This window comes from Gallus gallus, chromosome 2 (assembly GCF_016699485.2).
Source record: "Gallus gallus isolate bGalGal1 chromosome 2, bGalGal1.mat.broiler.GRCg7b, whole genome shotgun sequence".
In the NCBI taxonomy this organism is placed as follows: domain Eukaryota; kingdom Metazoa; phylum Chordata; class Aves; order Galliformes; family Phasianidae; genus Gallus; species Gallus gallus.
The window spans coordinates 135,889,882-135,905,352 of record NC_052533.1 but is presented as its reverse complement, the minus strand read 5'-3'; the positions used below and the strand labels follow the sequence as shown (position 1 = coordinate 135,905,352).

The following is a 15,471-nucleotide window of genomic DNA, read 5'->3' as shown; positions in this document are numbered from 1 at the left end:
TTTATTTATTTATCTATATTGAGGTCCTCTTTGCAGTTTATTACTTATAGAAAATCAACCAGAAAAGACATCATTCTCCATGTATGTTATTTCAGTGGTTAATTACTGTTAGGGTTAAACGTGCGTACCAAAAGTTGTCATTTGAGTTAGAGTTCTTCATATCCTAGTAATTATTTTCATACTATGCTCTGGACATACTTCAGCAATACTCTCTGTCTTTCCTTCTCCCAGTTAACTGTTTTTTTAAGTCTTGTCCTCATCCAAAATAAGCAATGGCTTGGGCTTAGCCTCATGGAGATTGCAAGTAACTGAAATCAATTATTTCCAACTCTCCGCTAAAGATCTCTCTGATAGCATCAGTTATTAAAAACAAAACCAAGATCATGAGCACATTCTCTAGAAAAGAAAATTAAATGTTCATGGTTTCTCCTCAAAGGAAAATCTTAAGTATCCTTAAAGAGAAAACTGTTCTTTGAGGAGGACTGCATACTGCAATTGAGAAAAATTAAACTCTTACCTAAAGTTATCCTCTTTTAAAGCCGTATAATTGTATTCATAATATATAATAAGACTAGCTTTTCTTTTCTTTTCTTTTCTTTTCTTTTCTTTTCCTTTTTTTTTTTTTTTTTTTTTTTTTTTTTTTGTCTAGGGGAAGCTGAAACTGGAAATAAAAATATTTGACTCAACTGGCAAAAGTTTCATTTAATTCCACTGGAAAGCTGCCATCAGAGCCATAGACATGGGCCTTTTGATAACACATGTTTAAGTAACTCTTTCATATAAAGCCAGAGTGCAAATACAGATGAAGCTGTACTTGAGCATTGTGGCTTTCCAAGTGACAGTGTATGTATTCATTGTATTTTAGTAACAATGAGATGGAACTAATAGCCGTTACATTTTGTGCATCATTTCAGCACATAGCACAATAGCAGAAGTCCAAGAAGTGGAAGAACAACTACATTTTCACGGCTTTTGAAAGCTAGAAGTGAATCAGCACTCAGAAGTCGGACTCCGGTTATTTAAGTTCCAGTTCACAAGCACAAAATCAAAACAAAAGCTGTTGGAATTAGTTAAAATAAAAATGGAAAACAGTGTGTGAACTAGTAAAAATAACAGAGATCAGTGCTGTAAATAATCATTTTGAGTATGTTTTTTCTGTACTCCTACGTTTGTGCAAATAAGTAGGGCAAAAAAATTCTAGTAGTTTATCCGGGGTTAGATATTATAACACATAAGAAAATGTGGCCTCCTTCATCACCAATTCAGTGGTCTGTTGAGCCACCACTAAAATATTAATATATTGGGACTGCTAGAGATGTTCGTTTTCACAGTATTAGAAACCTAAGTAGTAAATGCACTACTGTGATCCCAATTCATTCACCAGTGTCTACACTGGAAAAAAATAGAAAAAAAAATCATAGGAGCAATAGACCCTGCAAACAGCATCTGTCAAGAGAATGACTTATCCTTTCTCATCGAGGTGGTCTTTCTTGGAATGACTAGCTCAGTGTATTCCTAGTGAGATAATACATTCAGGAATGGGACACTGTGGACCTAGAAGTTCAAGTGGAGGTTCCTAGCAGAACTCAAAGACTCCCTCAATCCATCTCCCTCCAAAAATGCCGCATTAACACTTGGCAGAGTGACAAGGTAAACAAGGAAAAGAAGCTATCGGCCAGGCAAGTTAGCAGGGAAGTACACTTCTTTCAAAACCTTTGACTGCTGACATTTTCCAGTAAAGCTCTCTTCACAGCATAAATGTGAACCAGTTCCACATGTTGCTTTCAGAAGTTCCCACTTCTCACAGGCCTGGACTGAATGGTTGGTGGGCAGGGAAGGTAAGAGGAAATGTCTAGCTATTCCTGACTTTTTCTCTTCCTGCTAGAACACCTTTCCATTCAGTTCAGAATAGTACCAGGTTCTTGCAGCAATTCCAACAGTTTGAACTCTGAGAAAATAAAAGCAACACCGCACCAGGAAAACAAGTGGGTCTTTTTTTCCTCCTAATGTCATTATAGTATGCTCTACTGACACTACTGTCACTGTTCCAGTGTATTAACTGTACTTAAGGAAGGAGGCTAATCTGGCACTGTTTTTGAATGCAAAATTGACTTCACATACATCCAAAATGCTGGTGACATCAGTAAAAATAAACACACTGCTCACAAAGACTTCTGAGTGGTTGGCTGGAGATCTTCATGGACTATAAATTGTGACTTGCTGAGCAAGTTAAATGCAAGCAATGCTTCAGAACACAGCAAGGAATAAGTTTTGAGTCCATTTTCCCTCCTCTCTGCAGTTACTAGAAACTAAAAAGTTTCCATCCAGAAGCAGAGCAATTTTTATCTACTAGTTCACAGTATGATATATAATTAAAATGAAGTGAGAACTGAGAGCGTAGAAGAAACTTCAAATCAACCTCCACAGACATGCTAAAAAAATAAGTATTACATTTTACTGCTGTGTTTTGGGTTAGCTTAGAGCAATCCATTGGAAAATGGCCAGGCAAGGGCAGGTCCTGCCTGACCAACTTAGTGGTCTTCTATGATATCAGTGAACAAGGAAAGAGCCACTCACGTCAGCTATCTGACTTCACTAAGGCCTTTGACATGGTCTCCCAAAACATCCAAAACATCTCCAAACTGGAAGATATAGGTGTGATGGGTGGACTGTCCAGTACTGGCTAGAGGGCCATGCCCAACAGGTAGTAGTTAATGGAGTTAAGTCCAGCTGGCAACCCCTTACAAGTGGTGTCCCCCAGGGTTTGGTACTGGGGCCCATCTTGTTTAATATCTTTATTAATGACCTAGATGAGGGGATTGAGTGTACTGGCAGTAAGTTTGAAGATGACACCAAGTTGGGAGGCAATGTCGATCTGCCTGAGGGTAGGGAGGCACTTCAGAGGGATCTAGATAAGCTGGATCTCTGGGCTGAGGTAAATGGGATGAGGTTCTACAAAGCCAAGTGCCGGGCCCTGCACTTTGGCCACACTAACCCCATGCAGTGCTATAGGCTTGGGGCTGAGTGGCTGGAAGACTGTGAAGAGGAAAGGGACCTGGGGGTGTTGATTGATGCTCGGCTGAACATGAGCTGACAGTGTGCCCAGGTGGCCAATGGGGCCAACCACATCCTGGCCCGCACTAGAAATAGCGTGGCCAGCAGGAGCAGGGAAGTAATCATCCCCCTGTACTCAGCACTGGTGAGGCCGCAACTTGACTACTGTGTTCAGTTTTGGGCCCCTCACTACAAGAAAGACAACGAGGCCCTGGAACTTGTCCAGAGAAGGGCAACGAAACCGGTGAGGGGTCTGGAGCACAAATCTTACGAGGAGTGCCTGAGGGAGCTGGGATTGTTTAGTCTGAAGAGGGCGCTCAGGGGAGACCTCACTGCACTCTACAGCTTCCTGAAGGGAGGTTGTGATGAAGAAGGGTTTCGCCTCTTCTCCCAGGCAACAAACAGAACCTGAGGAAATGGCCATAAGTTGTGCCAGAGGAGGCTTAGATTAGACATAAGGAAAAACTTTTTCTCTCAGAGAGTGGTCAGGCAGTGGAATGGCCTGCCCAGGGAGGTGGTGGAGTCGCCGTCCCTGGTAGCGTTCAAGAGGTGTCTGGATGAGGAGCTATGATATATGGTTCAGCAGCTTGTGGTACTAATGGTGATGGGAGGACGATTGGACTAGATGATCTTGTAGGTCCTTTCCAACCTTTTGATTCTATGATTCTATGATTCAGTGAACAAGGAGCTGGTTGCAAGAACATACCCACAGAGTTGTAGTCAATGCCTCAATGGATGGAAATCGGTGACAAGTGGTGTCCCTCAGAGGTCAGTACTGGAACCAGTGTTCTTTAATACGTTCATCAATAACATTGACAGTGGAATTGAGTGCATCCTCAGCAAGATTGCAGATGACACGAAGCTGCATCATGCATTTGACATGCCAAAGGCTTGGGATGCCATCTAGAGAGACCTAGACAGGCTTGAGCTGTGAGCTGAGGAGAAACTTGTGAAGTTCAACAAACCCAAGTGCAAGAACTGGCACTTGAGTCACAACTCCTACTGTCAGTGCAAGCCAAAGGATGAAAGGATTGAGCACAGCCTTGCCGAAAAGTATTGCAGATACTGGTGAATGGCAAGCTGGACGTGAGCCAGCAAGGTACCCTCACAAGCCCAGATAGCCAACTGTATTTTTATTTAATCATAGAAGGATAGAATGGCCTGGGTTGAAAAGGACCACAACATCTAGTTTCAACCCCCCTGCTATGTGCAGGGTCGCCAACCACCAGACCGGGCTGCCCAGAGCCACATCCAGCCTGGCCTTGAATGCCTCCAGGATGGGGCATCCACAACCTCCTAGGGCAACCTGTTCCAGTGTGTCACCACCCTCTGAGTGAAGAACTTCATCCTAATATCCAACCTAAACCTCCCCTGTCCCAGTTTAAGACCATTCCCCCTTGTCCTACCACTATTCACCCTCATAAGCAGCCGTTCCCTCTCCTGTTTATATGCTCCCTTCAAGTACTGGAAAGCCATAATGAGGTCTCCCCAGAGTCTTCTCTTCTCCAAGCTAAACAAGCCCAGTTCCCCCAACCTTTCCTCATAGGAGAGGTGCTCCAGCCCTCTCATATCCTGGGCTGCATCTAAATAGCAGGATGAGCAAGTTGAGAGAGATGATCCTGCCCCTCTGCTCTGCACTGGTGAGACCTCACCTGGAGAACTGCATCCTGATGTGGAGTCGTCAGTGCAGGAGACACATGGACCTGTTGGAGCACATCCACAGGAGAGCCACAGAAATGACCCAAGGGATGGAATATCTCCCCTACGCGGACAGACTGAGTGAGCTGGGGCAGGAGAAGGCATCGAGAAGACCCGATAGCTGACATTCAGTATCTAGGGCAACAAAGCTGGTGAGGAGTCTGGAGCACAGGCCTTATGAGGAGCAGCTAAAGGAGCTGGGATTGTTCAGTCTAGAGAAGAGGAGGCTCACGGGAGACCTTATTGCTCTCTATAACTACCTGAAGGGGGGTTGTAGTGAGCGGGGGGTCGGCCTCTTCTCTCGTGTGACTAGTGAGAGGACTAGAGGGAATGGCTTCAAGCTGCGCCAGGGAAGATTCAGACTGGATGTTAGGAACTACTACTTCTCTGAAAGGGTGGTCAGGCACTGGAATGGGTTGCGCAGAGAGGTGGTGGAGTCACCGACCCTGGTGGTGTTTAAAGAGCGTTTGGATGTTGTGTTGAGGGACATGGTTTAGTGAGAACCATTGGTGAAGGGTGAATGGTTGGACTGGATGATCCTGTGGGTCTTTTCCAACGTTAGCGATTCTATGATTCTATGATTAAAGAGGTGCCATAACAAAGGAGACAGAGTCTTTTGGGAAGTCTGTTCTGATAAGTCAGGAGGAAAGGTTTCAAACTAAAAGAGGGGAGATTTAGACTGAATATATGAAGAAATTTATTACAATAAGGGTGGTGAGGGACTGGAACATGTTGCCCAGAGAGGAGGTGGAATCCCCATCACTGAAGAAATTCAAGGTCAGACTGGATGGGGCTCTAAATAACCTGATTTAACCATAGGTGACCCTGTTCATTGCAGGGGATTTGAACTAGATGACCTTTAATGGTCCCTTCCAACTCATGATTCTGCGATTCTAGGATCTAGGATTCTCTGAAAAGGATTATGAAATATCCCGGGATTTGTACAAACTAAAATATATTTTCAGTTACATAAACTTCTACTACATCCATAATGCATCAATATAAAATTTCTATTCCTTCTGAAGAAATGAAATCCTCAAGGACTAATAAATTAATCTGTGTTTTTTTTGTTTGTTTGTTTGTTTTGCTTTGTTTTGTTTTTTGGGTTTCTTTTCCTGAGTTCTGAATGAGCTCTCTTCTCTTCTGTCCAGGTTCTATTCATGGTTGTTATGTGAGTAATAAAAGCCATCTTGTGTTGTACATTTCAAGTACAATTGCTAATTATTTTGTCTCTCTTGATTCTTAAAACAATCTTGTTTTAAGCTGTAAATACAGTAAAGCACTCTCAACTTTTGGCATCACAGTTCATGAGAATCTGCAGAGTTCTGGCTGACCGGTTAAACTTCTCAAAGTAAGCTCGGTAAGTGCTTGCTCTTTACCAAGTATGAAACTCCCCACAAGCACAACCTGTCAAAATCAGTCCCTTCTAACATCAATTATCTACACAGACAGAAACAGGGAACACAAAGACTGCATTGTGGAGCAATATTTTGTTACAATCACTTTTTTTAATGTACATTTTATCTTTTCTGTACTCATTCTATTTTCTGTACTCATTCTATTTTCAATGCTTTTTTCCTAAAGATTAACGTTACCAACAGTGCTTATAATGGAAAATCCATGATAAATGCTGGACAAGTTTCCATTTTCATAGCCTGAAACCACAGTATATTCTGTGTGTTTCAATAGTTCCTGCCTGAGAAGATATTTAAAATGTACTACGGAAGTAAATTCCCTGAAATCTCCATTCATTCTTTGGGTCACCATTTTTAAAAACAGTTCATAACTTACTGCTTCTTCCAATTTTCTTCCATTCCTTTCCCTGTACCCTCTTTCCTCATTCTTTCTGGATTGTGTCTTGCGTTTTGTCAGCTGGAGCAGTGCCATGACTGAGAGACCAGTACTCTAAACCTTGCCTCTTTTAAAGAAGGTAGTTAGAACTATAGTCTTGAGGATCAACATACTCAAAGTCTTACACTAAAGACTTCTTCAAAACAATGCTTTAAGTCTGGTCATCATGTTTACTGAGAACTGGAACAACTAAATTCCTGACTTGAACAACCTTTGTGACAATTTGTTTTTAAAAACCCAGCTGGCAGATTTTGTGACTGCAATACCAATTCATTGCTCTTTAATACCACATTTGTCTCTTGGGTTCTTGGTCACTTCCTCATGTGATGGTTTTCAAAGCACTTTCACAAATACACATCTACTCAGTGCTGAGGTTAGTACCAAAGATTGTCAAGGTTGCACAGAGAAAGAAATCAAAACATGGAACTTGTGTCTTTACTATACAACGCTGGAGGAGGAAAGAAGGAAGGCATATAGACGACAAGTAAGAATATAGAGAATTCTTGAACAGTTAATTGCATTACTTCCTTCTGATGTCACTATATAGGTCTTTGATCCCTTTAACCACTCATAAACTATGATTTTTTTTCTACTCTGATCAACCTTTCTCCATTTAGTTGTTCCAGGAGTCGGACATGATGACTCTTATGGGTCAGTTCCAACCTGGGATATTCTATGATCTTGTCAAACTACATGTGTACAATGCTTTTATGACTTGAGTTTCCAGGCCTTTCACTATGGTCTGTGATGAGCTCAACAATCAAGTAGAGAGAAAACATTATCATCACAAAATGTTTATACAGAATTCACCACAATGGATAAGGAAATCAAGGTCTATTTTTCATAAGTGAATTACAAAGCCTACCTCTTTCTCCTGGTCTTCCTGGTTGACCAGGATTTCCTGGGAATCCTTGCATGCCTGGTGATCCTTGCTCACCCTGTGGCCCTGGAGCCCCTGGCCGACCTGGTTCCCCAGGAGGTCCTGCAATAGTTCGTGTTGAGACAGACTGGCTTGGTATCTGGTTCAGAATGGAGTTATATCTGGCCATATGACCTGTCAAGAAAAAAAGTCAACATTTTTAATACACAGTGGAGAATCTAATTCAGCTAAGTCTGAACAGAGCACTAGCAAGTCCTCAAGGCTGTGGTCTGTCATGCTAGGGAATTTCAACAACATGAAGTTGGTGAAGAAATATTGGTTTAGGAAGTATGCAGAAGATAAGGACAAATATTGTGTACAATTTAATTTCCTTGCTTTTGTGGTTTGCTTTTCCTTTTTTTTTTTTTTTTTTCATAAGAGATATGATATTTCCTAGATAGAGATATCTCCTAGAGATAGGAGCTTATGAACTACAAATGTATTTACCCTGGATGAGTTGTTCACACACTTGACGAGCAACAGCACGCACCATTGCTTGGGACTGGAGATCACCCTGGATAACAAAAGCAAGCACTGTCATATTGTTTTATTCATTTCTGTCTTGAAAGTGCCCAGTACAATGAAATACTTTTATTCTGAGAGATTCCATCCTTACAGATGAAAACAAAGCCAAAGAAGTTTGGGGATTTCACTGGTCCCCACTGCTGTTTTTAGACAGCAAACTGAAGTCTGAGAATAAAACCTTCAAGCAAGATTTGGGGACATGCTTAATTCTTCTCACCTTCAAACATTTGTGTAGCTACATATAAAGCAATGCTTGGAAAAAAAAGTTTGCTTGATTGCACAGAGATAATTATTGTTCTCATATGCTTGTAAACACAGAGAACAAATTATTGGAGAAAGCTTTTTACAGGATACACAGCCAGATCAGAAAAAAGGCAACTAATATGTGTACACAGACTTACCCGTTCACCTCTTTCACCTTTAGGTCCAGGAGCACCCTACAGAAAGATTCAATATAGAATTAATTTTTGTTTTGTTATATCTTAAAAAATTGCTTTGTTATATCTTAAAACTTAAAACCTAAGTATTGTCTCCCTTGCAACATCACAGTAAAATGAACAAGGACAATTACATGGAGAATATAATCTTCTCTGGGGGTTGTCACATACTGAATAATCTTGTTTAAAATGGCCCCAGGTGATTTTTGATGGCTGAAACAGGTCTAACATTATTGACTATGAAGAAGAGAAGGCTGATGGGATAAAAAAGAATTCAGCTTTGTTCCACGAAGGCCTTGGCAGCAACTATGAACAGTCAGCAAAGGAATTAAACTGCTTGGAAAATTAAGTATGACAGTAAAGATAAGGTAATACTGTAATAATGGTAAGGATCCTTAAGAATTCGAACAAGTTGTCTGGGCAGTTACAACACTGCCAACAGAGGCTTTTAGGGTAGGCCAAACAGGGACTTCTGCTGAGGTACTCCTGAAACAAATTTAGGTCTATGTGAAAAGTTTAACTGCTGACTAATTCCTAGCTAAAGCTTAATTTATCCTCCTATCCTAGGAAAAATGAAACTCCTACAAATATGGAAAGATTATTTTTAGGTCTACATTATATAAGTCTACCACAGGGAAAGCCAGTTATTGAAATTCAATTAGTTTTCACACATATAGCTATATTTTTCAGAACTATTGGAGTTTAAACATTTGTATTAAAGCTCTTACATGACTCACAGGAATATCTACATTCTAGGAGATTTAGTTCAATATCTGGAACACATGTTTGGATATGAACCGAATAAGCAATGTCTTACACATTGACAGTAATAATTTCCATAGCTCATCAAATCTCCTCAGTAGATTTCAGGATTACACTTACAAACCATGCAGAATTGTGCATTGGATTGTTACCTTTGCTCATATATTATCAGTTAGTGAATTCCCACTTAACCAGATAAAATGCTTGCTTTAGACTAATCTCCAAACCAAAGTGGATTTTGAAAAAAACAGATCTATCCTAGGAATCAAGTAAGAAGTACACACTGTCACATCCAGGTGTCTTTAAGAATTAAAGAGAACATTCACTTCAATATGTGCAAAAAAAAAATTAGTACATGTTGTAATTAACCAAGTAATGAAATGCTAAAATATTAATGTAAAATATTATCTGAACTATTACAGAGAAGAGGTCCCCTGTATTTCTTCTAGCTCTTTTATGTAACTTCTACACTCACTTTATAATCAGATTACTTTCTTCTAGTTGAACCATTTTATTTTATAAAAAAGGAAACAATATCTGAAAGATAAATTTAGTACTAGAGGGTTTTATACAAATTTTAGGTATAAAGGGTGTGATTTTGCATTCAATTAAGTTGCTGATCAAACTTACTGCAACTGAAATGTATAATTGCGTTATTGGAAAAGCCATTATCATTAAAGAGTTCCTCTGATGATGAAAAACTCTGAAGATAGTTTTTCATTCCTGCAATATTTTTACAGTATGATAATAAGAATAAAATTATTTCTGCAATACTCAGATTAATAAAAGGCATATTTTAACTTAAAGAGCAAAGGAAAAAAGAAAGAAGTAATTGCACACAGACTACAAGATCATACACTATTATGTTTTTATTTTCACTTTAACCTTTAATTTTGACTCTCTCATTCCTATATTCCAAACATTGTATGCAAGATCAATAAATACATTTAAATATGAAAAACAAGCAAAGAAAGACATTTTGCTTAACCACTAACTGCAAACAGATCATGAGCTATAAATACCGAGGAGTTATGAAAACAGTGAAGCCAGCATCAGAAATCAATGAATGCAGAATAACAAATATATCAATATTAATTTATGGTACTCACAGGAGCTCCAACATCACCTTGTGGCCCCTGGCTTCCTGTAATACCTGGAACACCTGGAGCACCAGGTATGCCCTACGTGGAAAAGAGAAAGAAAATATTAGTGATGACAATCAACATCCATGAGGCCTGCTGAGAGAAATAGCTATGATACAGGAAAAGTCCATAAAGCAATATTCCCTCACTTAAAATTCAGAGGGCATTTAGAGTTGCATTATTAAGCACAAGTACATTTTGAAGGAAAGTTACACATATTTTGTGGCAAAGTGTGGTCCTTTACAAAGTCCTAATCGCCAATGACTCAAATAGTAGAAAACAGTTAAAAACTGTTTTTCTATTTTTAAGCATTACTGAAACTGAATAAAAAATATCATCCCCAAAACAAGCAAACAAAGACAACAAAAGCCAACAAAATTTAATAAACAGATTAAAAGTTCAATTTCTGAATTTGAAAAAGAAATATTAAAGTTGCTAGTTTACTTCCTCGGCCTCCTACTCTAAAAGGAGCCAGATACCAGGAACCAAATGTTGGGCATTCAGTTCTATTTATTCTGTGTAAGTAGTGATGCATGCAATGATGCAGAAAAAAATTGGGAAGTGTTTCAAAGCTGTATAACTTAAAAAATAAGGCACTAAGAATTAATTACATTTATGTAATGCCAGAAATGAGTGTAATTTAACTGCAGCAGAAAAAAAATCATCCTCTGCTTTCTTACTAAAAATATGGACACGGAAAATGTTTCGGTCCTGTTCTAATGGCAATCAAGGTAGCTGCTGAGCAGAACAAGTATTGTTCTTCTCCTGCTTGTTGTTCATAAATAAGTCTAGTGTGGAAGGTCTCTTCCAACCCAAACCATTCTACTGTTCTATAATTCTATGAATGGTTTCCATTCAGAACTCAAAAAATAAGTATGTCTTTTACAGTTTCTGAACCATTTTGTTTTGTTTTGTTGTTGCTGTTGTTTTTTAACTTGGGGACTACTAGTATTAAATGTATTAGTTTATTTTTCAGAAAGAGATTAAAAATCAGGATACTGTACACTGGATTTTACTTTTTAATACCAATTTAATTCTATCAGTACAAACTGTCTTGCTTCCTGATCAAGCCAACTATTACAAAATAATTCAATATTTGAATTTAAGGTGTACTTTGTTTGTATGGTGTAATCAAATGGTAAACACAAACAGATGATTCTTCCACAATAACAACAAAACTGCAATTTTAGGTATGGATTTTGACACCCTTATTTTCAGATGATCTTGGACTTCATTTGACCTACTTACAGAGAAAGGTGCTATATTCAAAGTCAGCAGAAATTTGGGTGTTGGTTTTAAATAATCCGTATCACAAAACAAAATAGCTTATGCCTCAATACATCTCTGCTACAGATCTCCCAGCTATATTTCATTGTTCAACAGGCTTCCATGGACTGAGCAATCCCAACAACACAGATCAATTGTTGGGTTGATATATATATATATATTTTAACATGGGAATAATAAAGAATCTTTTTTCCAAGGATTGTATTGAATATGAGCTAAATAAATGGCATGAGGACATAGTGAGAAATGTCATTTCAGCAAGACAACCTGCTAGCTCGTTACATCTCCTAACCACAAACATTTCTGCCAGTCAAAGATGGTGGGAGAAAGGATTAAGACATACATTTTACAGTAGAAAGAGCATCAAAAGCACAGCCCTAGGAGAAGTACCTGAGAAAAACTGGCTTTTGAGTCATGCTCTCTGAAAAAGGCATGGATTGATGAATCATGAGGCTAATCCTGTGATATTAGAACTGTGTTCTGGGGGATGTGTATCTAGCCAGCCAAGAGAAGTGACTGTTGCACTCTGTTCTGGTGCAACATCACCTTGAGCACTGTGTGCTGTTTTGGATGCCACAGTATATACAGGACGCAAAATTATTGGACAGCGTTTAAAGGAGGTCTATAAAGACGGTGAAGGATCTAGAGGGGAAGATGTATGAGGAGCATCTGAAGTTCCTTCGTTTGTTCAGCCCAGAGCAGAGGAGCTGAGGGAGAGCCTCATGACAGCCTACAGCTCCTCACAGGGGAGTGGAGGAGCGGCACTGAGCTCTGCTCTCTGATGACAGTGACAAGGCCCAAGGGAACAGCATGAAGCTGCGTCAGGGAACAGACAGACTGTGTATTATGAAATGGTTCTTCACCAGAGGGTGGTCAGGCTCCCCAGGACAGTGGTCACGGCACTAAGCCTCCTGGAGTTCAAGAAGAGTTTGGACAACGCTCTTAAAAATATGGTTTGAATTTTGGGTGGTCCTGTGTGGATCCAGGAGTTGGACTCAATGATCCTCATGGGTACATTCCAACTTGAGATATCTATAATTCTATGATTCTCTACATGGCGAACACTCAACACCATCAGCAGTTTTACCTAGCGTAAATCTGTCAAAAAGACATTAACTTTGCCTAACCATGCTAGCTGAGAAGTATGAAACTGACTCTGGAAGCAAACATACATCTTGCACTGAAGGCTGAATGAGGTCCCTGCTGTCTTTTTTGATAATTCTATGAGAGCATTTGAATATGTGCACTCACCTTCAGCCTCCAGTCATAGCAAACTGAGCAATTTGCTTTAACTGATAATCCCAAGTGGAACATCTTACAGAAAGAAAGTCTTATCCCAAATGGTAACAACATTAATTTCTCTTACGTAGTGCCGTTATTCAGCTAGGAGCAAACTATCAACCTATTGATGGAACAACTCTCTTCTCTCCAGGGGACACATTTTTTTTGTTGAGCTAAGTGAGAATGGAAAGAAATGACACTGGATAAGCAGCTTTCTGCCAACTTTGTGAATCATGAGAATTTTAGCTTCCAGGGAGAACCTCTGGCTTTGCCTAGATAACAGAGTGACCTGCAGTCCCCCAAAGTTCTGCTGATTTTTACAGTAACAAAGTCAGTGGGTGATACTCACAACTGGGCCAGGTGGTCCTTGTGGGCCTGTGGGTCCATCTTTGCCAGGAAGGCCCTAGAAAAGAGAAATGTATATAATTTTATCAGCTTTTTATACATAAGTTATTAATCTGTTCCAGTTCTTCTAGAACGCTTTTTCTTCTTCTTTTTTTTTTTTTTTTTTTTTTTTTTTTTTTTTTTGCTCTGGGGAGAGTTTATTTCTTCAAAGGAGCTACAGTGTAGTCAGTACTTTAAAAAAAAAATCTACAGTCTCACTGTACTTTTGAAGTAGGAAAGTAATGCAAATATCTTTGTACTGGTGCTTTTCTCCTCTAAATGAATTTCACTTATAATGCTGCTATAATGTCGGTTTGCTGTCCATCTTGTCTCCCACAAGATGGGTCACACTTCCAGGTCTGTTCTCACTGGCTGTGACAGTTCATAGTCCCATGGATTAAGTGCTGAAAGACTGTAATTGCCGTGTATCTCTCTGTCCAGCAACACTGTACATATGTACCAGCTATCACAGAGGTCCTGACTCAGGAAGCAGCATAATGAGAGTTTGATAGGGATTCTCATGTGGTTTACATTATGAACGTGCTTCAGAGCTTCCAGAAATTAGAGCCAGGAACTAAAGATAACTTGGAGACTGGAAAGCAAGCAAATCAGAGAAGAAAGGCTGACCAGATGTAGAAGAAAATACAGTATCAGTAAAGTATTCTTGCAAATTAACCAAAATGCACACTTTGTGTCCACGTACTATAAAACAGATTTCTGAGCAGCCTAGTAATATGTCAATTATTTAATTACTATACAAAGTAAAAGGAAAAGTATGATCTTATTACTGGCTCAAGACCAGAATATGGAGGTAAGAGTAGAAGGAAAGTGAAGTTTTTAGTGTTCATGCTCATGCACAGGGTAAAGAACATTCTAGTTCTTAATAGAGCTAGTCTGTAAGCTACAGGAAAAGATGCTTCTTCCTTGTTTTCTGAAATTTTATTTCTGACATAGTTTCAGTAATTAATATAGCATAGTAGTCATTTTATGCTTTACATGATTTAGAAACTGATTAAAAACTGCTTTCATATGGAATAAAAAAACCTGGTGTGGGAATATCATCTGTCATGTAGCTAGAAAGGATTGTTTAAAAAAAATACACCAGAAGAGTGTTATGATGGTAAAATAAGCCATAATAATCAATCTGTATTCTGTCATCTATGCATCTTTCAGGTTGATAAGGAAATATTTTCCTATTTCATAATGCAGCCAGATGATTTCTGAAGCTCCAAAGTACAAAGCAGGTCCCCCATCACAAAAGCAAAAGTAATATTAAGGTGGCATTGAAATAAGATTACTGTATCACAGTAGTTTTAAGACATACACAGAGAAAAGGTAGCAAGTCCAGCTCAATTCAAATATATGTGCAAAGTGAGGGAAGTGAATTCATTCTTCAAAAACATTATTTCTAAAGGAGACAGGATGGCAGAAGGAGCTTTGAACTGCGATACAAATGATGAAATAGGATTTCTGACACTCAGAAAGAATCAGCATGAACAAGGTTTTGAAAAATTCAGTGACAGGTGTCATTCTGTTTTATGGAAAGATTCTGTAATACAACTCCTTATTTTTGTAAACAGTACAACCTCTGGGAAAATTGATATCTTCGTGTTTACAAGTATATTTCACTTCTAAAGCAAAGATTTAAAATCTGAACTTATCTTTGATTAGTACTAAGGCAAGATGAAAACTGCCTGGACACCCATGAGGGCTTAATTTACCTACTGGGGAAGAAATTGGAGAGCCTTCCATTGACTTCTAGAATATAGCATGAAAATAACACTGCATGATGTCCATCCCTTCTCCCATTCATGTCAAAGTATACAACTAACAGAGTGATCAGTACTATCACATTTTCTTGGAATATAATTCACAATTTATTTCACAGGAGCAATTTTCTTACTTTTGGCTGTTCCCATCTCTTATCTAGGATTCAGTTCTCCTGGCACTGTGTGTGTATCTCTTGGCCACATGAAATCACTTCCTATTATACTTGCTAGCTGTGAAAATTGCTTTTTATGAATTAAGACAAAGAGGTTGCATTCAAGGGCGAGTATGGTAATACCTATTCTCTCATGTAGGTTAAAGACCAAAGATATTTGTTTATGCTGCAATGACATTATTCAGATCA

At 39.0% G+C, this 15,471-nt stretch overlaps 1 protein-coding gene across 10 annotated transcripts in view; it reads right to left on the bottom strand.

Moving 5' to 3' along the window:
* COL14A1 (collagen type XIV alpha 1 chain) overlaps positions 1-15,471 on the bottom strand; it is a 120,781-nt gene that overhangs the window by 6,485 nt on the left and 98,825 nt on the right. For all 10 annotated transcript variants that reach the window (XM_040676790.2, XM_040676779.2, XM_040676821.2 and 7 more), the window contains 5 exons: positions 13,306-13,359; positions 10,356-10,427; positions 8,449-8,484; positions 7,970-8,036; positions 7,469-7,657 (listed from right to left, as the gene is read on the bottom strand). In XM_040676790.2, coding sequence (XP_040532724.1) covers positions 7,469-7,657; positions 7,970-8,036; positions 8,449-8,484; positions 10,356-10,427; positions 13,306-13,359 — 418 coding nt within the window. The remainder of the gene's footprint in view (positions 1-7,468; positions 7,658-7,969; positions 8,037-8,448; positions 8,485-10,355; positions 10,428-13,305; positions 13,360-15,471) is intronic.